Below are 23,369 nucleotides of genomic sequence, written 5' to 3'. Positions count from 1 at the left end.
TCACTTGATTACATATAAACTGTTTTTTTTACTTGCCACCAAAACGAGCGTGTGCTGCTGCAACACATGACTTGATAGCTTTTAAAAAATGTCACATCAAAACACACTTTATGGTGCATCAAATCAGCTGCTGTTTCTTAAATCTATTTCAATGTCACACTCTGCAAGTAAAAAAATGATTTTATCAGGCAGCGGGTTAATGAATTCATTGTGTCACATTAACATCTTGTCTTAATATAATCTGATCATATTAACTTGATATTTGCTCTTAACTTCTTATGCAACAAAATAAATCTATATGGAACCAGACCACCCCCCTGTCACCTTCATTCTCCAGGCAGCGCTTCCTGTCGGCCTCGCTCTCAGCCTTGCGGTGGCTCTCCAGGCTCTTGTGCTGCAGCAGGGCTTTCTCTCTCTCTAGCTGCCTCAGACTCGACTCCAGATTCTTTCTGCTACTCACCTAAAATCAATCATTAAATACTTTGCTCAACATGTCCTACAGGGCTGGTTTCACGGTGCTGTGACTCCATTACTCGCTTTATGAAAAATGGTTCCTGAGAATCCAATCGGGCCTTAACACAAATCCAATCCCAATAGACATTTTAATGTGGCTATTAGAATTCGGCAAGCGCTCCAGCTCATACTCACTGGATATGACAAATCAACCGAAACATGCTCAAGTGAAGAGAATGAAATCATTATTCTGACTTAAACACAGTTTTTGGGGGAATGGGAAAGGGAAAAGGGTGAAAGGGGTGAAAAAGATGAAACTTATACGATTCCAAAGGGAATACTGGGTCATTGCACCAGCAAATACTGAAAGTAGGACACAGACAAAATATGCAACATCTCCAACACTAACAGGTGTCCGTGCTGTACATTCAGCAGTTCACCGTTTGCACAGCTTACCTCTTCCTCAAGCTCTTTGGAGATTTTGTCTAGACGACCAGTGGCAGCTCTGCAAAAAGAAAACACAACATTTACAAGAGCTTAGTGATGGTCGCTGTGCTCAAGCCTGCGAGTGGTGAAACGTGAAGAAAAGCTAATACGTTTCTACAGCTCCTGTACCTGTATTTGTGCTCAACCTCATCTTTGACCTGCTTCTCATTCTTCAGCTGTACCTCCAGGTGGTGCAGTTTCTTCTGCAGTGCTGCTGACTGCTAAGAGAAAACAACCAACCAATCACACATGTCCTTTGCAACCTTCACTGCATGTCATCCATCTTTCCTGTGACTCGACTGTATTACTCAATGAAGCAAGAACAAGAACTGGAAAAACGTTCACAACAATCTGAAAATCACAATCTGAATTTAACTTGCTAAATGCTCTCCTATGTTCACCAGCTACTTGTTTAGAGCTCGGCAGGCAGCGTGCAGTGGGTCTATCAGAGCGTGTTCACCACTGATGAAAGCTACGAGAGTGAACCAGAACCAAAACCAAAACAATGAGTGGAAAGATGCTAAAACGGTCCATTGAGTTGAGGAGAACAGCGGAGTTGGTACATATAGTAATTCTCCGTGGGTTTGTCACAACAAGCAACCCTTTCACATCAACGTGGTCATGTGATCCATAGTTAATTTTATAGCAGCTTTTATGTTTTGACTTGAACATGGAAGATTTCAAACTTTCAAACTCCTGTTTTGCACTCAAATATCACCATTTGCTCAAACCTTTCAGAATAAAATAACATTTAATAACATGTTACTGTGTATGTATATGGTATATAATTAAAGCAAGAGCTCAAGAATTTCATCGTACTCTTATTCACATAATAATAAAGTTGAACAGTTCTAAAGTGAAAGAATATAAACAGGGGATGACAAACCTGAAAATAAAAACTGGGCCTTTGTTGTTGAGGTAGTTAGATTGTTTAGGCTGTTCATTTAGGACTGAAGTCAGTAAGAGATTAGCTTTTAGCTCAGCCACTTATACCGAAAGCTGCTTAAGTATTTCTGTGTGGCTTAGAACACTGAAATTCTAACAAAAGTACAAATAAATCATAGGATCAGAAAAAGAAATCCTTCCCCGAGTCACTTCCATCATAAGCCTTAATGACTTAGAGTACGAAGCTGGACTGATCGCAATGTCAACAGGCCTGTTCTGTGTGGTCATGTAAACTGACGCCTGACTATTTCACTGCTGAGAAGCATGGGAAGTGCACCTGGCAGTCTTTGTGTGTTTGGAAATGAAAGTACTTACCTCTCCTTTCGAATTCTCATGAGCAACAGAAGAATTGTTGGAACAATTTAGTAACCTGAAGAAGGAAATGAACAAAATCAACACTAAGTCAAGACCAGAGACAATTTTTTATGTATTAGAAGTCCCTAAATGTTTGAGTGACAGCTAGAAAAACAGACGGCTTACTGGTCTTCTTTGAAGTAAGTGAAGCCAACGAAGGGTAACTGATTTCCAACAAAGGCCTTAGGTGTGGGGAAAGTTTCTACATCGCCTTTGTCATCTTCAATCTCATCAAAATTACTGGTGTCTATGTCACTGCTCAGCTCTGGGACCACAGGGGCAACCGCTGAGGACGGAGTGAGAGAGAGAAAGAAAGGAAAAGGGCATGTGTGAATTGCTGGAAAAGGGAAGTGCTGAGTAAACAAAACCTGGAGTTTCAGTCTAATTAATACAGAAATTCTATCTTGTACAGCTGCTGTTCCAAAAGAATTCTTGTTCAGCGTTTGAGTCACGTCAAGGGCTTGTTTTATTGGCTCAGGTGGAGCAGCTTGTTGATCTGTAGTGATACTAACTATCTCTGATGGTGTCGAAGGTCCACTGGTCGTTCTTGAAGAAAGGGTGTCGCTTGATTTCTTCCACGCCGTTTCTGCCCAATCGCACCTCCCTCAAAACAAAGAGAGTGAATGAGTTGTAGAGCAATGACTATATCTACCCTTTGTCCTCAGTTCAACAGTCTCTGTAGCAACAGGCAAACATGGCCTATTGATACTTTTTATTTTTTCTGTAGGAAATTAGACGTGAATAAATTAAAATCTAGGCATAATATACAGACTCCGATTTCCTTTGGCCTAAAGCATCACAAACCAAACCTGTGGTAAACATAAGTGTGCTGCATGCAGCTCAATCGCATCGACGTGTTTATGTAATGTCTGAGTATTGCAGTACAAGAATCCTTTTAAAAAAGTAACCGCGTCTCCCTTTGGGCGTCAACACCATCAAGACTGTAACTCTTTATACCTGTCAGTCAGGAAGGCACAGATGATATTCTTGGCATCTTTGGAGATCTCCACATCATCAGGGAAGTTGAGGGAGTTTTTATGGTCCATGATCTTACTGTAGGTTCCCACCAGAGAGTCGGCGTAGAACGGCGTGTCACCTAACAGCAATTACAGTAAAATAGGTTTAATGAATCTACAGATGTTTCTTGGAGTGACATTTACTGTACAAGATGAGGAATAGTGTCCCTTACAATGTTTTTGGCAGGTGTGGAAAAATGCTGTAAAGTAAGAATGCTTTCAAAAATAGACATGTTAATAGATTATATTTAGCAATTACCAAATGGAATGTGAGAGAACAGAAGAGAAATCAACATTTGGTGTGACCATCCTTTGCCTTCAAAAAGCATAAATTCTTGTAGGTACACTTCCACATAGTTTTTGAAGAAACCCGGCAGGTAGGTTGGCCAAAACATCTTGGCAAACTACCCACAGTCCCCCTGTGGATTTAGGCAGCTCCAGTTGCTTCCCTCTCTTCATGTCATCCCCAGACTCGATGATGTTTGGATCAGGGCTCTGTGGGGGCCATTTTATCACTTCCAGGACTCCCTGTTCTTCATTAAGCTGAAGATAGTTCTTACTGACTTTCGCTGTATGTTTGGGGTCTTTGTCATGCTGCAGAATAATGAGATCAGATTCCTCCCTGATGATACTGCATGATGGATAAGTATCTACTTGTACTTTCTGACCAAATCCCTAACTCTGTTTGCAGAAATGCCCCAACTTGTAAGGAACCTCCACCATGCTTCACTGTTGCCTGCAGACACTCATTTTTGTACAGCTTTCCAGTCCTTCAGCGAACAAACTGCCTTCTGCTGCAACCAAATGTTTAAAATTTTGACTCATCAGTCCAGCGCACCAGCTGCCATTTTCTGCATCCCAGGTCCTGTGTTTCTGTTCTTAGTTGAGTCGCTTGGCCTTGTTCATGAAGGCCACTTCTGACCAGTCTTTTCATCCAGACAGTGGTTGGGTGGACCAGGGTCTGCAGCTCTGAGCTGATGGCACTGCTGGACATGTGCACCATGTGTCTTTAATCTGCTGCAGTAAGTTTCTTTGGCCGATCACTGCGTCTACGGTCCTCAATGTTGCCAATTTCTCTGTGCTTCTTTAAAAGGGCTTTGACAGCGCATCTGGAAACTGTTCCCGTGTGTCTTTTATTTATTACGCATCCACTTGCATTGTTATATCTCATATACAATACAAGTGGATACTTGTACTCAGTCTATCATACTAGGTTGTTCATTTGCCAGTGTTTAGGCTGTGTTACAGGGCATAACTGTGGGAGGTTTCATTGTTTTCCTTTTCTATAGTTCCTTTCCTATGTGAATGCCTATTCTCCGAGCTGGGAAAGGATCCTCTGTTCTCAAAACATAGGTGACATTGAGCTAAATTGTTAGACTCCTTTGTTTTGGGCCAGACGTTAGAAACCTCTGATCCAACTGATTAAATGTACTTCTTTGTTGTTTTTTCATTTAATAGATTAACCAAAGACAACATTTTTTCTCCAAGGATATAGAATATTTTCCACAACAGAAAACCCTGTCTGTCTTGAAATGTCTGCCTGGAGAGACCTTGCTGAAGTAGTAGAACTACCTTGTGTCTCGTTGCGGTGTTCAGTCTGGTTGTGGTGTATAACTTTGGACAGCAACCTCACCTTGTTAGCAGAGTTTGGTTGTTCCTCACTCAGCTTTATTCCTCCTACACAGCCGTTCTGTTTCAGTAAATGATTGTGTTTCAACCTAAATATTGAATTAATGATCATTGGCATCAGTTTGGTACACTTACTTAATCATACACCTTACCAAAAGCCTACAAAATCCCTGACTTTGTGCAAGTGTACCTAGAAGAACAGATGCTGTTTTGAAGGTAAAGTCACATCAAATATTAATTTGATTTAGATTTTTCTTCTGTTTACTGACTTTGCATTTTGTTAATTGATAAACATAAGCTATTAACATGTCTATTTTTGAAAGCATTCTTACTGTACAGCACTTTTTCCACACCTGCCTAAAACCTTTGCATGCTACTGTAAATTTTCAGAAAACACTGCTTGACTCTTACTTTGTAAAACCACTAAGACTTCTTTAAATGTTCACTGACCAACAAGCATCTCGAAGATGAAGACTCCTACGGACCACCAGTCGCACTCTCTCCCATAATACCCATCTCCTCCCTGGGATTTCAGCACCTCAGGAGAGATGTAGTCTGGAGTCCCGACAGCAGTATCACAGTGCACCATGCCGGTCTGGAAAACACAAATCCAGGAATCAACATCCTTCAAAAAATAACAAGTATTTTTGACATAATAGCCTAAGATTTGTCTCATGTTAAGATAATGGGTAGATATTAATCTAAACATAACAGTTTATGAGACGTGTCAGCAGCAACCAAAGCTTGCTCTCTGACTAAGCAACCCTTTAGTTCAAAATCACAAAAATACAGCTGACTGCTGGAATGGCTGATTTAAGTACTAAGACAGTTCTGTTACGCAAAATATAAAGATGCGTTCATAGACATGAAGTTTCAACAAGCTTAATACAGTGAATTCAGAAGCTCTATTAGAGTGTGCTTCACCATCAAGCAGCTCAGTCTTCACAGCACATAAACACACTTATGTTTACTGGAATTTCTGGGACCAAACCATAGTGATTTATAATAGTGTATATAAACTTGCGATCACGGCTCTACAGCACTGTGTTATCTGCATGTTATGCTTTTAATATAAGGGCAAAGCACTTTGTTATCCACCTTGTTTCAATACCAATGTTAATATTCTATTCTGAAGTTTCAATGACGGGATATACAGTAACTCACAGAGTCCATCTTCATGCACGTGCCGAAGTCGGCCAGCTTGAGGTGTCCGAGTCGGTCCAGTAGCATGTTGTCCGGCTTGACATCCCGATGGATGAAGCCCATGGAGTGAATGGCATCCAGGGCCATTACCACCTCTGCTGTGTAGAACTTTGCCCATTTCTCTGGCACGTCGTAGGTGCTGGTGAGGTTGACCAGGTCGCCTCCTGGCATGTATTCCATCACCATGTAGAGGTAGTGCTCATCTTGGAAGGCACAGCACAACTGAACAACCCAAAAACAAGCTCTCATTACTAAGATGGCTATTTTGATATAGGCGGCACACGAAGAGGTGACAATGAGCACCAATTGATCTGCCATAGCTGAATGTATTTCTGTTAGATTCCTATGTTATTTTGATCATCAATAAATCAACATAAAGAAAATCATGCAAAATGTAACGGGGATGCTACACAGTCTAGAATATAACTGTGCAAGCCATAGAAAAATTCTATCAGAATCAAAAGCTTGGCAGTAGATTAAATGTCATACCTGGACAACCCAGGGACTGTTGGAAAAGGCCATGATGTCCCTCTCTTCCCAGAAGAAAGCTGAGTCTGAGCGCTTGATCATCTCAAACTTGCTCAGTAGCTTCATGGCGTAGACCTTCTGAGAGGGTTTATGCCGGACCTGAAAGGCGGTGAAACCCAGTTATTCAGAGTTGAGTACATGAGAATTATACAGAGAGATTCTTCACAGTCTAACTTCTATCCTGAGACACATTTTAGCCAAATGGTGAATTACATGTTACACAAAAAAAATTACATGAAAAGGGTAAATAAATTCACAGAAATTACAGCACAGCAGTTATTTCCGTCATGACAGATGACGTATTTTCAATTAGTAAAAAAAGAAGTAGTAAAGAGTGCTGTAATTACAATGCCTTAATGTGTATTCTCTCAGAAAACCAAAGCAGTGTCTTATCACTCTACAGAACCCGTGTTAGTGACAGCTGAAAACAAAAACTAATACTCACCAGTTGGACTTCACCAAATGCCCCTCGACCAATGACTTTAACTCTGTCAAAGTCTTCAGACTTCATCTGGAGATCTCGAGTCTGCCCTATGACTTTCTCATCTGAGAATAAAGATTCCATTATTAATGTTGTGAATTCACCACAATAACAATTTTCTGCTTTATACAAAGGTACTTTATCTCCCTCTCTATTAGTCGCACTGGCACATAAAAACTACTTACATCTGTTTAAGAAGGTTTCAATGTTTTTGTTCTTGCGTAGTGCAGGGTAGTCCAAGTCTAAGACCAGGGCGTTTATGGAGTCCTGCACAGAAAGAAAAATTAATAATCAGCCATGATTGACATTAAACATGGAACAAAGTATCCATCCATCCATCCTCAACAGCTAACAGCAGACTGTTATGCATTTTACTAAAACCCTGAATGCTGGAGACAATCTACATGATTTGATATATTAAACAATAAAATTACAAATAATTAATTAATTTCCAGAAGAGAAATCAATTTAAAATGTCCCTTCACAGGACAGCGGTCGTTAATATGTTCAAACTGAAACTAAAAAATATACATGTATTTCAAATCATACTGATACTGCAGTGTTATATATATGTCAATATCAACAAACAAATATATACGGGCAAGGCAGCAATGTGTATGCTCAAAACACATACAGCATAGGACATGGATGAAGTAGCTAGAGAGGGTCACCTCACTATCAGGTAGAGTAACAGTGCGAAACAGGACCCTGCCGTTTCCTGAGTGGCATCAAATGGAGTCTAAAATGATGCAGTGCTGCACAAAGGGATTAAAAAAATTTAAACTAACTCCAAGCTACTCTTATCACTTCTTTCATGTATACAATAGCGTTAGTAACTAAGCTGCTACAAGCACAACCTATGACACATTCTTAACAAAGAAGAGTGTTGGTCTTAAAAGGTTACATCATACTACAAGTCACTGTGTTGCAATTACAACATCACAACTACTCAAGGATAAACAAAGATGTGTGTTTTCCATTCATCAGCATTCATTTGCACACAAGAAGGGGATCATTAGACTTGTGCAAACAAAAATCAAAGCTTAAGTTTATTTAAAATTCACTTGTTATTTACTTAATTCCATAATTCAATTCTAATCATTTACCATAATGCTGGCCCAACCACAGAGGAAATGTGTCATTTCTGACTGACTTACTACACTCTTAACGACCGCACTGTAGCAACAGCGCAACTGAAAATGTAAGATAAAAACACAAACTATTCCAGACTCTAATTTACAAACCATTAAGCTAAGCTAACTGGCACATTTTACCCAATAAAGCCGGTGGAATGCAGGACTGACCGGGCATCATACTGCAATGCTCAGGCCTACATTCAAACTTAACATCAGATATTAACGGAGTTTATATTCTGTATATTTTCTCACCACTGCACAGAACAAAACAGTTACACATCAATGCTACCCTGCAAGCCTAAATGAAAAGCAACAGCTTCGCCCCGGAGTTTCATTCAACAGTGATCGACTTGATGGACTGGATCCATAAACAACTACATGCAGAGAAAATGGTGTGAAGTGAAGGCTTTGTCCTTCCAGGGAGAGAGACAGCGAGACAGCGAAAGAGAGCCAGAGAGAGAGCCAGAGAGCGAGCAGGAGAGACAGAGCTAAAGAGAGCCAGAGAGAAAAAGCGACAGAGAGAGATGACTAAGTTTTTGTCATCAGAAGCAGCCTACTTGAGTCTGTCAATTATATTCATCTGCTGTCACATGATGAACACATTGTTTCTGTGACCTTTTGAAAGCAGTCAAAGAGAGATGATGTCTCACAGTATGTAGTCACCAGTTTTAGCCTGAACACCAGACATTTCTTCTCATGGGTTATGATTAACTTACAGGAAATAATGTGACAGCTGATGTTATTAGTTAACACATCCGTTGGTTAAATCGAATGAATAGCAAAAGAATGCTTCATATTTCTGGCAAGTTGAACGTTTGTAATTATGGTGACTGAAGAACTGTATGCGGGAAAATAGTCTTTAAGAAAATTTTTATTGCAAAAGCTGTTAGTTTACACACAAGTTGTTTACTTTCATGAGATGCAAGACAACCGGTAAAGCATCTACATGCAGCTCATAGTAGGTGCAGCAGCTGGTAGCTCCTTTAGACTTCGCTACACTTTATGATCCACCTGGCCCGATCAACCGGACTAGGCACCACAGAGGAGGAAGAGAGGAAAGAGAGCCGGGATAGAAGCCATGCTGGCCCAACCTGGACTTAAGACTCCTCCTAAAAGTCTGGTCTGGACGAAATGAGACTCATGCTGCCATGCAACGGAAATCAGAGAGTGTTGTGCCCACATCGTTCAGGAGACCTGCTCATCAACATCCCGGACCAAGCTCTCGCTGGGGCGAACCAGAGCGCAAGACTCAATGATGCTTGGTACTCAAAGTCAAAATGGACTCCAAATGTCAGACTTTTTATATGAAGATGAAACCATATTATCTAGGGATGCACCGAAATGAAAATTCTTATCAGAATCCGAATATAATGAAAAAAATTGCCCAACACTTAAGTACAGTATATGCACATTTTATCCCCATTTATTTTGCCTTTTTTTAATCACTGCATAAATTAAATAGTCAAAATGTGCTTTTTATTCAGTGTTTCCCACAAGATTTGGAGAGACTATGGCGGGTGCGTCCGAGGCCCAAGAGGGTCCGAGGTAAAGTAAGTTACCTGTAATCATGTACTTTTAATGTACACATGTAATATGTTTTATACTTTCTGTGAATATAATCCAATTAATCTTATTTCCATCCTGTATAGACACCTTATTTTGAAAACCGGACGTTGTCACGTGTGTATCCTCGCGCTAAATTCATCAAGTCCGACCCAATTTGATAAATAGTCGTATGTGGTTCTCGTATCATGTAACATGAAGACTTCACAGCCTCTCTTCAGGTAGGACTCTCATACTGCAACACTTGTCTTTGTAAAGAGAGAAACTGACAGGATAAAGTCGCTAACCTGCCTGTCAGCTCACTCTGGTCCGTTTCAGTGGATTTACCATAAAGGCTTGAATACGTGTGCACTCCAAATTTAGGTGCGGCTAGCATAATCGTCTTCTCACAAACGAGTGACAGAAACACTCAAAGCGGGTCAGACCGTTTGTTGTCTTTTCTGTAAAGTCAGACTGAGATGGAGTGGATGTGCTAGGAGACAATTCAGAAGAACAGTGTCTGCAAACGGCAATTTTTGCATCTTTCTCAGACACTTTAAAATGCTTCTACACTGCTGACATGTCAACATAACGGTTCGGTAAAATTTCTTCGGTCTTTTGACTTATTAGGCCGAACACCGAAAGTGCTTTTTTTGGCCGATTAATTTTGGTGGCCGAACATTCAGTATATCTCTAATATTATCATCTTGTTGCTGCCGTTTACATTCAGCCCAAATGCAAATTCAAAATAAGTACTGCGGACTGTTCTGGGTGTTTACGTTTTTGTACATATGCATATAAATAACGGTATATATTGTGGGGTGCGGCTGGGAACTGGACTGCAGCACTGCAGCAGCATATTAGGTCAACTCAACACAAGCTTACTATTTGTAGCATTGTGTCACTTTCTAATGGACACAGTTTGACCCAGGGCAATGTAGGGAAACCATTAAATAAGCAAAAGACAAACCAATGCAAACCCCTAATTGTTAGTGTGTTACAATAAGGAAGTCATCTATCAACTTTTGTCAGCTACACATTCCTGAACGGTCAACGAGGAGCTGTTTGAAACACTGGACCAATCCAACAGGGAACACAAGAAGCCCACTCTGACCCAGTGTTCTAAACTGGATTCTTTCAAACTTCGCTCTCCCGTCATTACGGTGCTAGACAGGATGGCAAAATCTGTTTCATGTTTCCCTCACTTCCTTTGTACTAATTTTTCCTCCACTTTGCTCGTCTCTGTCGCCCTTTTCTGCAGCTCTCCCTCCTTCTTATCTGCCTTTCCTCCTGCTCCCTCCATCGTTCTCCGCTCGGCTGCAGTCTGTAGCGAGCGGTGCACACTGTTTCATCATATCAACTCCACTTCCCCATTAAAGGACTGACCTCACACAAAACTACTATTTAAGGGAAAAAAAAAATGCACACGTCGGAGGGGGTGGAGAGGGGTTGCCGGGTGAGTGTGCACATGCACGCGCACATCTTCCTATGAGCATGGCAATACAGGAAATGATCCACCCCACCCTGTCATGAAGCCGGTCCCTGTGTGCAAGTCATTTCCTCTGAGGCAGCATTCTCTGCTACTGCTGCTGCTCTGTATTCATCTACAGCCAAAAAAAAAAAGTACATATGCATGGCAGCTCCAGGTATGACCACATATACAATGAATCCACTACACTGTATCTGTATGTTTAGACACACGATTTACATTCCATCATCTTCAACACCTTCATAGCAACAGTTCACTGAGGTCAGTTTTAAAGGTCAGACTGCGGTGGTAGCTACATTACCATAACACTGTGGGTGTGTCAAGCTACAGGAGAAACAAAACAACTGCACTAAGCACAGGTGATTTACTGTTTCCATTTTCTAAAGTCTTTGCACTAATTCAAGTGTCAGACTTGTGTGAATTTTTATTTCCTTTAAAACTACTTTTTTGGTCAGTTATGAGGGAGAAGGGAGTCTGTTGTTTACCATATGTTACATCGTTATAACTGGCTAAGCATCATTGACTTTCTACCTGTCTCTCAAAATAATTACAAACTCTGATTACAGCGTCTTTGGGTGTTCTCATTGCTGCTTGGTCAAACCTTTTTTGAAATGCAGCTGACGTAATTTCCGTTTTAGTCACAGTGTGTGATGCCAGCAGTACATCTGGAGCAGGAGCGTGACCAGTCACTGTGCATCAGGCAGCGGTGACAAGGCTCAGATATCATTTTCATCATGCTACAGGACTCAAATGAAGCATGCATTTAGTTTCCAAATGAAAGCTTGAGTATTTATTAAGTAAATGATTTAATACGGTTATCATTGAAGGACATGGTTTCATAGCAACTTCTGACCCAAGAGTTTTTATAACGGTGACCTTAATTTCCTCCCGTCAGTATGCTTCCACAGGAGCATGTTCATTGATTGTTTATGTTTCACAGAACAAACATGAAAAACATTGTTTACACACTTTACAATAAAGTAAAAATATAGTATCCTGAAAAAGGGATGTTTCTTTTTTTGCTCAGTTTAGTTCAGAGGTCTGAAGTGTTTTGTGAGGAAAAGGTCACTGTCCAAGAGCCATTAATAATCAATCATGTACATTCTGTTAGACTGTAGGCTAAGGTTTGAGGTACCAACATCCCAAAAACAACAACAAAGTAGCATGGCAGGTGGAGGTAGTCTGTGCTGTGTACCAAAGTATAAAACTTTAAGGCAGGGGGGGTCAGTTTCACAGATTTCCAACTTTGGACAAAAGATGACAGACGTTGTTTGTCGACAGCTGCCACGAGAAATACAAAGTAAACACAGTTACAGCGCTTGGACTCACTAGAGATGTAGCAAGCAATCCCTATCTACAAACTGGACCTCTCGGTGACATATTATTCCTTTCTCTGTCATTTCTACATCTCCCCATTAAACAAGATGAATCAAGTGCGGAGGAAGGATAAATAAATAAATACATGTTGCCCTGGTGACGGCGAGAGGTGCCAGTCGCTCTGCAGTGAAGAGGAGGAATCCTGTTGGTGGATTTTTAAGAGATACAATTGTTTCTTCTTTTGCGAACTGCACTTCAAAACTGCTTGTCTGACTTGGACAGAGACACACATGAGCAAGGCAGCCAAAGCAGCATCTAGAGAGGCGTGAGCCAGGCCCGTTGGTGGCTTGTGGAAACGGGTGGCGTTCCCCCATTAGCAGACATTTCACACAGGTCACACATAATAAGCCGTTTAGTGCACTGGAGTAACACAAAAGAAATGGCTGCTTACACCTCTTCCAATTTGCTTCCATTAGCATTACTGTAAAAAAGAAAATGCCAACAGGACTCCGGGGGGACATTTCTCAGCTACTCAGTTGACTTTTCTATAAATATTGAATACCTGACAAGTGTCTGGGTGTAGAGCTGGATCAACAATTTAAACTTTAACGCATCTGACATACTGGACCAGACAAACACCCATCCACCCTTCATCGCTCAGAGTAATGCTTCACTTACATCAAAAGGGAAAGTTGTTTTTGTAACAATGGACCTAAATAATTACAAAGTACAAAGTCAGGTCCTAAACCCTAGCGTGATAAATAGGACACTTCCCTGTCCAATTTACAGTGATGTCTTCCTGAGCTGAAAGGAGTTTCTGTCCAGCTAGGCTTATCAGTACGAGATGTTGTGAATCTATTAGATAGCACTTCAGCATTTTATCTCTGCTATACTGTAATCTGGCCAGTGGTTATGGCTGGTTGCTTAGCAACTCCTACAAAATACAAAGAGTTGAAAGCAGCTGAAGCTGCGGAGAAGCAGCAGGCAGGAGTTTTATAAGAGCTGGGTTTCAGCACATTCTATTCTTTTCCATTTTATTTACCAAGCTGCTGTTGACATTACAGAGCTGTCCTTCTCCCTTTGCCTGCTTCCACTCTTTATCACCCTATAAAAAAGCCACGTGGATCCACTAGTCAGGAATGTGATGATGGTAACTTGAAAGGAAGTAAACCCAACTATTCAAAGCCTCTCGCATCACAAACTCTCCCTGCTCCATTAGCAGTTATTTCCCCCACTACCGATAAAAAAAACCCAAAAAACTTCTTCCTACCCTCATACCCATCTCATAACTAGGCATGTGGAACAGAAAACACGCAGCACTGCTCTGGGCTTTAAAAGGATTGAGCAGAAAGTTAATGTTTTGATTGAATTCCAGCCGTTTTAAAAATAGTCGTGGGGATAAACGGTGGGCCGGGCAGAGCGAGGGGACCGTGCCAGGCAGGGCCCGTAAACTCTCCACGAAACGACACAACGGCAGGAATCCTGCAGGGGCTCACAAATAATGTCTCCGCGGGGAATAACGAGTATGTCTTACTCTTGCATTTGACAGATTTCTGTCCCATGCCCCTGTGCCCTATACATTTTTGGCACCCATGTGTTATTGTAAAGTATATCCTGAGGAATGTGCCAGGAAAAATCCACAGCAAAGGAGGAGGGCTGCATGTACACAAGGTCCTGCTGTATGTTCACCTTAAACTCGGCTTTCTAAATGTTCATAATGTTCCAAAAGCATGTGAAAGTTGAGGGGGGTTATGTTTCTAACTGCTAACCAACCATAGTGTTGTCCAACATTTGCCTAATGAACACAAATAATTATATATCTCACCTAAGATCTGTGTGATATATCAGGTGTAAAGGACAAGATGTCTGCTGGGTGTCCACATGAAAGAAAACTACAACTACTGTTTCTTTAGATGATGGGGCTTTTTCTGACTTGTTCAAATTTTTGCTTTTTCTTGCAAAACACAGGATACTTTCAGCCCTTTCTGCCTCTAAACAGTCACCTGAAAAGGAAAAATCTATCTTTTTTTCTTAACTCTTCAACTGGACATAACAGGTGATGAAGGGTCACACGTAGATATTGCTTTATTTTGAGAGGATCATATGCCAGAAAGGTAGGATCGCACGGAAATGTTTTTCAAATTTAAATTGTAAGGTCAATAAAATGTCAGCAAATAGCAAAAACTGCCCAGCACAAGTGGAAGGGGGTAATATTCTGAGAAAACAAATTGAAAAAATGTGTTTTCCAAATATTTTATCATTAATGTCATTAATAACGCATGACAACTTGAATACAACGGCATATTAGGGCCATTATAGGTGTGAAAAAAAAAGGGGGGGGGGGGGGGGGGGTTATATTCAGAGAAAGAAAAACGGAATTTCCTAGATTAAAGTTATAAATTTATGAGAAACAAAAATGTGAATATTCTCCAAGATAAAAGTACTAAATTTACAAGAAAAAAACTCTGTATTCTATTAAAAAGCAGGGTGTGCAGATGTTCATAACAGCAGCAGTCACATATTCTACTTTCAACTACCAGGATTCTGACTATTACTTCTATCTGTTCAAAGACCAAACACATACAAAAATGGGGAAGAACTGGAGACATTTATAAATGACTAAGATGTGACACATGCTTTCAAGTGGCTTTGTTACAGTCCATCATATTTGCCTGTCTGACAGCTCCACCTCTTCTTACGTGTGCACTGCCTATTTTTTCTCATAAATTCAACACACCTTTTATATATCAGATTTTTTTGTTGTTAATGTAGAACATTTTTCTTGTTACCCTCTCGCTTCTCATTTGTTATGTTTTTGTCTGCCATATCTAAAAAGGCAGAAAAGAACCTCAGTTGCCCTGACACTGAATAGATATAGTGGGCCAAGTTGCAATAAAAAGCCAGTAACACTAGAATGACGTCATTTGGGGGTTTGGGTTTCAATTGAGGGTTTCAGTTTCAATCCTTCTGCATGAACATGGTCACATTTGTATATAAATATTTTCAGTTTTGGCACAAACTATTTGAATTATAACTGCCAGCTTTGACGCGAACACACTGCTGAACTAAACTCTACCACACACACACACATACAAACACTATTGCTCAGAATCTGTTGAAGGAATTGAAGGCTGTATGAACTCACACAATCCATAGCTGTTTGGCAATGTGTACTGTTCTACTGTGGCTGCTAGATGCACACAATGCAGCTTGTGCGTTGCTAAGATCATGTGTTTGCTTGTGAAAATAAACGCAAATGTGTGTCTGTGAGCTCCAGAGCCCATGCGGTGTGCGTGTGAGAGAAAGTGCACGTGTGTGTAGGAGGTTGTGTTTCACCAGCAGGTTGTGATGGAATGATAACGCTGAGGCCAGATGGATGGGTTATGCTTTCATGCGTGGGAGACTCCTGTTCTCTTCTCTTCTCTGCTCACTCACGCCCTCATTTAAAAACTAAAAATACACGGAGACTCAGGTATCAAACTCTTTTAGACTCTCACAGCTGGGTGAAGATTACACACGAACCAACAACAGAATTTAAGAACACGACTTGTGCATTCAGCCACGGTGAAACGTCTTTGCATAACTCTGTTCACGTTCCTATCACTTTGATCAGTGTGGAAAGTGAAAGTTCTTCCAAGCGAGCTGTGATATCCACAAACTATGCACAAGGATTAGAGACTGAGTGCTGTTTTTGTTAGCCAACACACTTGTTTGTACTCGCATGTTTAAAATGATTTCACTTTAACCCACATTGCATTGTTCCTTAATGCATTGTTGTGTGCACGGCCACAGTCCTTATGTCTAGACAAGAAGATCCACCAGATTAAGACAAATCTCAGGGTGTATACATTTCCTTTCACATGCACCACAGCAAGACAGCTTTGCTTCTAGTCTAAATGTCCTATTATGAGAATGGATGAGATTCATAGCAGCTTATTTAAAGGTTTATCATACGATCAGATGGCCAGCTCAGTTGTAGCATAGTTTAAGTAGTAATAATGATTTGAGTTTGAGCAATATTTTAGTTTTTCGGGACATGCAGAATACCCATTAATTTCTGGAGATTATGTGCTTCCTCATTTTTTGCATTCCTTCTCACATCTCACTGTGGTGGATCTTGGACCGGCTCATATTTATCTATGTGTCTGTGTCGGACTTTGATTTTTGCTCAGTTTGCAATGAATGTTTTACAGCAGGCTGTGGGAATGATTCTACGTTCCCAAGACAAAAAGTCTTAAATCATTTCTGACATAATGTACCCGCCAGTACGTAGTCAGTTTTAGGTAAACAGTAAACAGCTGTCTGATGCATCCCAGCAGCTGGGATGTCTACACCACTCCAGCCTATTCAATTTAAGTGCAGCCAATTAATGACAGATTTTGTCTTTAAAATGGGATTAATAAATATGGTGAATGTAATTTGGGGTGCCCAGTCCAAAGTCATTATATCTATACAATTAAAACCACGAAATGCTGCTAAAGTCAACCTGTGCACACAAAAGATCAAGTTACCAATTTTGTTTGATATTGCTGAATAATATATAATAATAAATAATGTGCCAAAACACCTTGTAAAACCACAACGTGTCACTTTTTAATTCACTAATTAACACACCTCTTGTGTAATCCGTACAAAAACCACAGTGTAAAAAGACATGTTGTGGTTTTACAGGGGATTATGCACCAGACTGTTTCTTGGCCAAGAGAAGTAACTCCCTAGAGTCTTGTCATCACAGTGATGTTGCCAGGCAAACAGCGGAGACTCCTGGATAGGCATATGGCCAAAAACATATTCATACATAACTTAACGCATAAATCACTTCCATCTTCTGTACAGATTAAACGAACGTGATATAATGTGTTATTTTGTGAGCTTTTCCAAAATGCCAAACTGTTTCTTTAAGAACATAAACTTTAAATTACGTTGTAAGGAGAGAGACAACATAAGTAATTGAAAAAGGAAAAGCTCAAACTGAAGCCCTGACACAGAATGTATCATACATATTTAGAAAAGCCTCTGGTGGCCCATCTATGGTTTTAATAAACAGGAAAAACCCTGACCTGGTCTCTTTGTTCTGACCATTAAAGAAGACCAGACGATACATATCTGAAATGAAGTGTGACATTTTAAGACCATTGAGGGCTTGCACGCCCGGAAGACGCCGGGTCTTCTTCACTTGAGTGGAGCAAAAACCAAAAAAAGACTGCAGAGAGCCCGACCCGTCTCACCAGAGGAGGTGTGGAGCAGAGAGACTGGCTTGTTTAGCAGGGAAAAAAAATTGGCCGGGGCCACCGTCCCCAGTGCCTTATAAGGCAGTATTTCTATCCAGCTAGCACATTGAAGTTGCTGCTTGGCTGAGAGCAACTCAACTGCACTCCAGAGACAAAGTGGACACTACGATTCAGAGTAAAGACAGAGAACAAGACACACCTCTCTAAAGAACTATACATTAAAAGGAAGAAGTTCTAGTGGGTGGGTGGGCAGAGAAGATTGGGAAAAGAAGAAGCTGGGTGAGGAGAAGAGTGATAAACATTAGGTGGGAGGACAAAATAGGGAGAAAGGAGCAAACAGAGAATATGCGAATGAAGATGGATGAGAGAAACAAACAGAATCACCCACACGAGGGAAACAAAACAAGTGTGTTTTGTTATTAAATGGCTTTGTCACCTAATGCTGAGTAAGGGGAGGGTTTTACTGAATGAACAGGAAAGAGATAGCCATGCACTGCCCCCAGCAGATGATCTGGAAGACATCAGACCAACTCTTAGCTATCCATACCTCATTTCGTTTACACATCAGTGCTGTGCATAAAGTTTTCTGGCAACACCAGGTCCGCAGCCGAATCGAAAAGGCCTTGGACTGGAGCTACAGTTAAAATACCTGCAGTGTGTTTAACAAGCCTGAGAGGAGGGGCGGTGCTCCAGGCTGGGAGAGAAGCAGCGCCAGAGAAAAAGAGATAAGGCTGAAAAGTGAAAGGGGAAAGTGCAGTCATTCGCAGGGACTTTGAGCCCCATAGATAGCTGCCAACTATTTACTCAGTGAGGTCATTTCCTTTAGGACGGTAGGAAAGGCAACTTATGTGACTTGCAATCAAGTGTCCTTATTTTTCCCTTTATCTCAGAAAATGCCCTTTCTTTTGCTTGCCCTCAGCAATCATTCCCAGTACTTGGGAGCTGCCAAGTCCAGTACTTCAGTCGGCAGCGGTGTTCTGCCAAATAATGATCACTACAGTTTGCACAAGGGGAAGGTTGCTGAGACTTCAGGTTACATTCGATCGAATGCTGATAGAGGCAATATCGCTTTTTACAGTTTATATACGCACAGTGTATGGGGCCACTGAAGCACCAATTGTATGATTTTTTTTTGCTAGGTATTCTGTTCCTTTTGGAACCAGGTGTGAATGAAGGGCTCATTACCGATGACAGGGATCTCAGGTACCTAATTATAATGTGAGAGTACAATACTTTATTTCCCGGCTTATAAAGGGTCAGATGTCTTTTAGGGAGGTCACCGAGTCTACTTGACAGATGCTGCGGATTCCTCCCTGTCAGCTTTCCGTATCCTCAGCGTAGTCAGCCCACTGCTTCTTCCTAAATACATAGGAAGTCAACTAAAATGTACAAACCTGAAATTAATTAGAGATTCTTTTACTAAGCTGTTATTTAGAAGACTATAAAACAGTCAACAAAGCAACTTCCTCTGGAGTTTTTTTTGTTGTTGCTGTTGCTATGCACAATAGCAGGGGACTTGTGATTCATTGTTTACCGAATATGAGCCTGTGAGCCATTATTAAGGCATTTAAAGTACGCATGTTTTTATTCCACCTGCAAAAAAGGACATTTCAGAGCGCTTAGTGGTTTGTGTGTGTTTGAATCCCACCGTTAGCAGCAAAACTTCTTGATCCTAGCGACAGCGCCAAGGTTGCTAAAAATGGAAAACTGCAGCCTGTTCTCTCCTACGCATGCTTCCCACTCAACTTTTGTCTCCAACACTCAACACCTCTATCTCTCTGGCTCGCGTGCAGGAAGTAAACACCACCGGTGTTCAAGCAAGTATGCTGGCTAAACGTTTTGAGCAAAGAGGAACAGACCAGGAGGGCCTCAAGTAGTGCGGAGGGAGAACAGGGGAGGGTATGTGCAAGGGGCCCCCCAACTTAGATGGGGCCCATTAAAAGGGGTGAGGTGATGCTTTTTAAGATAGACCCGACAGCGTGTTTGCTCTCTGTCAAATCCAGTTAGCAGGCACAGAAATTCAAACACCACCACTGAAACGGATGTAACTTTATGGCTAAAGTAGTTACTGTGACACAGTGCTGGCTCTGAATTATAGTTAGAGGTGAGGGTTTGAAAATAATGTCTTTGTGTCCAGACATTGGACATATGGTGCCATAAAGTAAGGCCTAACATTAGGGACTCCAGCTTTTTCCGGTCAGAGGATTCAAAGCGCTTTCCCTCCATTTCAGATTTGTTAGTTCCTGTGGAGAAATGTCCATACACAGAATTTATTTATGAAAGTTGAGGTCATCACAAAGCTCGCCAAAAGCATCTGTCAAGGGATACACCCCTTGGGCTTCTCCACCAGACCCAGTTCAGAGTATTACTATTGAAGTCTTGTCTCCACTGCAAAGTATTGACCATTTGCCGAACAAATTCTATCAGTAGAGGACATTTCAAATACTGATTTCTTCTTTTGACTTTGGATAAGGCCCCACATCCATTAACAGTACCGGTTCATCCATAACCTGATAATCAGACTGGTCCATCTTGTGACGGTCAAAATGTTTTTTAAAAAGTTAATCATGACGCATGATGGGCTGCATAAATTAAAGTGATTTAATCTTCAAAGTGTAAACAAAGGGACATGAAACTATGCTGCTTAAAACTGGAAAGTCTATGGAAAATGTTCTGACCACTTCACCTCTGAGGAAACAGCGCTGGAAACGTACCAGCTCACCTCCCAGAAATATATGTGGGAAAGCAAAATAGAAACATATTGTGGAAATGACTATGATTCACTTGCTGTGTACAAGTGATCATCAGTCATACATGGGTTTTAAGTTAAGAGATTGAATATACAGGCAACTTACTGATGGTTGGGGTTTGTTTCACATGCAGTATAATTTGTTTCAGGTGTTTTCCATCATAGCAATAGATCATGCCAACCAGAGCATGTTCTGTAGTTTAGTTTTTATTATTATTATTATTTTTTTAACAGTTGTTATTTTTGCTGGGAATAAAGCTGCAGTCCAAATAGTATCATAGTGGTTTCCAGATAAGTTTGGGAATGGGTGGACAATATCTCCCCAATCACCTATCAGTGCAGGAAGACCAGAATGTGTGTGTAGATCTAGTGGGTAGTATCCTGGTCTGGTGGGCCCAACTGTTATCCAGGAGGGAGTTTCAGCCGGAAATATTAGTCTCCATAAACACACCAAGTGGGACATTCTCTGTAGTTAATCCTAATCTGCAGACACGCTCCACAGAGCCCCAAACTGCACTGTCTGCACTCAGTCTTAACTATTAATCAGGCCTATAGTGGACCCGCCATGAGGATCTCATTTTGGCTGCTTTTTCTTAAAAATGTGCTATTGTGGCAAGGTGTCTGATTTCAGGACAGAATGGAAACTGTGCAGTGTCAAAACTGGTGGAGATGAGAGGAAATAATAATAAAGAACAGTGCAATGCAGCTTCACAGTTTGTCTAATGTAGAAGCCATGCTAACAGTGGCAGGTTACAATTTAGGTATGAAAAGAAGAAAAAGAAAGACATACATGTCAGTAGCACAACGTTACCTAACGAGAAGTGTGTGCATACGTGTCTTGCGTTTCAGCGGACAGACAACATGGCATCATTAATAATCTACGAGGTGTATCCCACTTGACTTACCAGCAAACTTTCCAGGTTTATGGCAGATCTGGGATCTCTGATCATGTCCTCCAGCTTCTTCAGCCGGGTTTCCATCCTCCTCTCAGCGCCGAGCGACATGACTGCAGCGGCGTCGGTCGTTAAAAGTTGAGCTAAATGTGAAGAGGTTTTGCAAACTGCGTGAGTTTACATGTGAAAGCTCTTTGTTCCTGGCTAATGGCCGTGGGCCTAGCGGAGCAGCCCTGGGCTCTCACAGCCCACCCAGATCGCTTCCAGCAGGAATAGTGTGCACAATGAAGAGAAAATATTCCCAAAGCAAAGAAGAGAGGGAACTTTATCAAGTGAGCGGGGCCTTCGGTTAGCTAGCAGCTTGGGATTTCAGCTAATAAAGATAACGTTACACTTGAATTATCACCTCCCGTTGAGTGAAGGATGCATTTTTCCAACTCGGCGATAAAGTTTGAATGTGGAGATACCAGCAACAGGCAGCAGGGCGTTTTCTTTGCCCCCCTCTCCTCCCCTTCCCTTTGGATTTTGGCCGCTTGAAAATGCTTTGGTGTCGCTTTTTAGAACAAATTCCGCTTCGTTTCACGCCATTCAATAATGCTCGGACCCCGTCAGTGCTGTAGTTTCTCCTCAGTGCTGCCGCAAGTCATCTGAAGGGGCCATAACGTCTGTTCTCCCGCGCTGAATTTTTAATAAGCACACACACTCTTCCTGGGTTTCTTCTCGCATTTTCGCACGTGTCCTCCTCGTCTTGTGCTTGTTATTGGCTCTATTCAGAGAGAAAAACAGGTAGTTTTATTCGTAGAGAAGAGTCTTCCAGCGGCCGAGTTCTTCGCCGTATACTCACATCTGTTACACACCAACACACACTGCCAGAGTCTAGTCTCTCTCCTCCCCCTGACATCACACACCCAAGACTCAGTTACCCATAAACCACCTGTCCTCCTGCACTTCTGTATTTCTGCCTGACCGTCTTTCGCTATTTTAAAACGAATAATTGGCTGGTAAATATAAACGTAAATGTTATAGTGATTTAAGTATAATGGCAGTCAAACATACAATTATCTGATTTGCTGTTAGTTCCACAACATTCCTACGACTGCATTTTAATATAGTATAATCACAAAGTAAATATCTACAAGCGTACCCCTGGGATTTGGAGAAAGAGTTCCAGCTGTTTCATATCACCACCAAAAATATAATTAGTTTTGCCATGCCCTACGACGTACCTGTCCACCATGTTTCTTTAAAAATCCATCAATGGACTTTTGCTTTATTCCCGCAGGCTGATCGACTAAAATAGTCAACTTTCTACTTGTAACTGATAAAATCATGGTTGGTAAACAACGAAGAATAATATACACCCTCAGGAGTCTCTGACAAAATAATTAATAGTTTGATTTCACTAGTATTAATTATGTGAGAACTGAAATTAACTTAATGTTCTTGGGGGCAGATATATTTAATCAACTGGATAGCAGGACAAATTCATCTTTGTCTAATCATTAAATAAATAAGTGATAAAGTGTGGGAGTCTGGGGTGTTGTAGTCAGAACATGTGATGTATTCTGTTTCACACAACAGAGGGAGCACTTGGACCACAGATGCATCCCTTCACCCTGCTCCAACTTAATGGTCATAACTATTATAATGAACAGTTGCATTTTTACAGTTGTATCATTTAGCTGCTGCCCCTTTCACTGATGTAGTAACAGTCATTCAACTAGCAGCCATTAACATTTACTTTTCAACAGACAGCTGGCTTGTTCTTTCCTGGGAAAAACATCTGCATCAGTGAGAGGAAGTGAGGCATTTGGCATTCTCTTAATTAGTTTGCATGAGTAGCAACAGCCAAAGTTGTGGAACACACAAACACACAAGCACCACCTACATAAACACAAAATCCAAAAGCAGAAAATT

At 41.1% G+C, this 23,369-nt stretch overlaps 1 protein-coding gene across 6 annotated transcripts in view; it reads right to left on the bottom strand.

The window, feature by feature from the left end:
• Positions 1-22,324, bottom strand: part of rock2a (rho-associated, coiled-coil containing protein kinase 2a) — a 34,927-nt gene extending 12,603 nt beyond the window's left edge. For 4 of the 6 annotated variants that reach the window (XM_038728198.1, XM_038728199.1, XM_038728195.1 and 1 more), the window contains exons 1-13: positions 21,465-22,324; positions 7,281-7,362; positions 7,060-7,160; positions 6,576-6,713; positions 6,048-6,308; positions 5,334-5,478; positions 3,196-3,334; positions 2,751-2,842; positions 2,365-2,524; positions 2,200-2,254; positions 1,069-1,160; positions 910-958; positions 325-460 (exon numbers count right to left, since the gene is read on the bottom strand). In XM_038728198.1, coding sequence (XP_038584126.1) covers positions 325-460; positions 910-958; positions 1,069-1,160; positions 2,200-2,254; positions 2,365-2,524; positions 2,751-2,842; positions 3,196-3,334; positions 5,334-5,478; positions 6,048-6,308; positions 6,576-6,713; positions 7,060-7,160; positions 7,281-7,362; positions 21,465-21,563 — 1,549 coding nt within the window. In that variant the 5' untranslated portion in view covers positions 21,564-22,324. The remainder of the gene's footprint in view (positions 1-324; positions 461-909; positions 959-1,068; positions 1,161-2,199; positions 2,255-2,364; positions 2,525-2,750; positions 2,843-3,195; positions 3,335-5,333; positions 5,479-6,047; positions 6,309-6,575; positions 6,714-7,059; positions 7,161-7,280; positions 7,363-21,464) is intronic. The other 2 variants (XM_038728196.1, XM_038728200.1) reach the window with 2 other exon arrangements.
• Positions 22,325-23,369: the final 1,045 nt, after the last annotated feature.

Source organism: Micropterus salmoides, unplaced genomic scaffold (genome assembly GCF_014851395.1).
Source record: "Micropterus salmoides isolate LMB-PRFRI ecotype aquatic unplaced genomic scaffold, ASM1485139v1 Ms_hic_scaffold_19, whole genome shotgun sequence".
NCBI lineage: Eukaryota > Metazoa > Chordata > Actinopteri > Centrarchiformes > Centrarchidae > Micropterus > Micropterus salmoides.
Note: the sequence above shows the minus strand (reverse complement) of the source record. Positions and strands in the feature narration are given on the sequence as shown.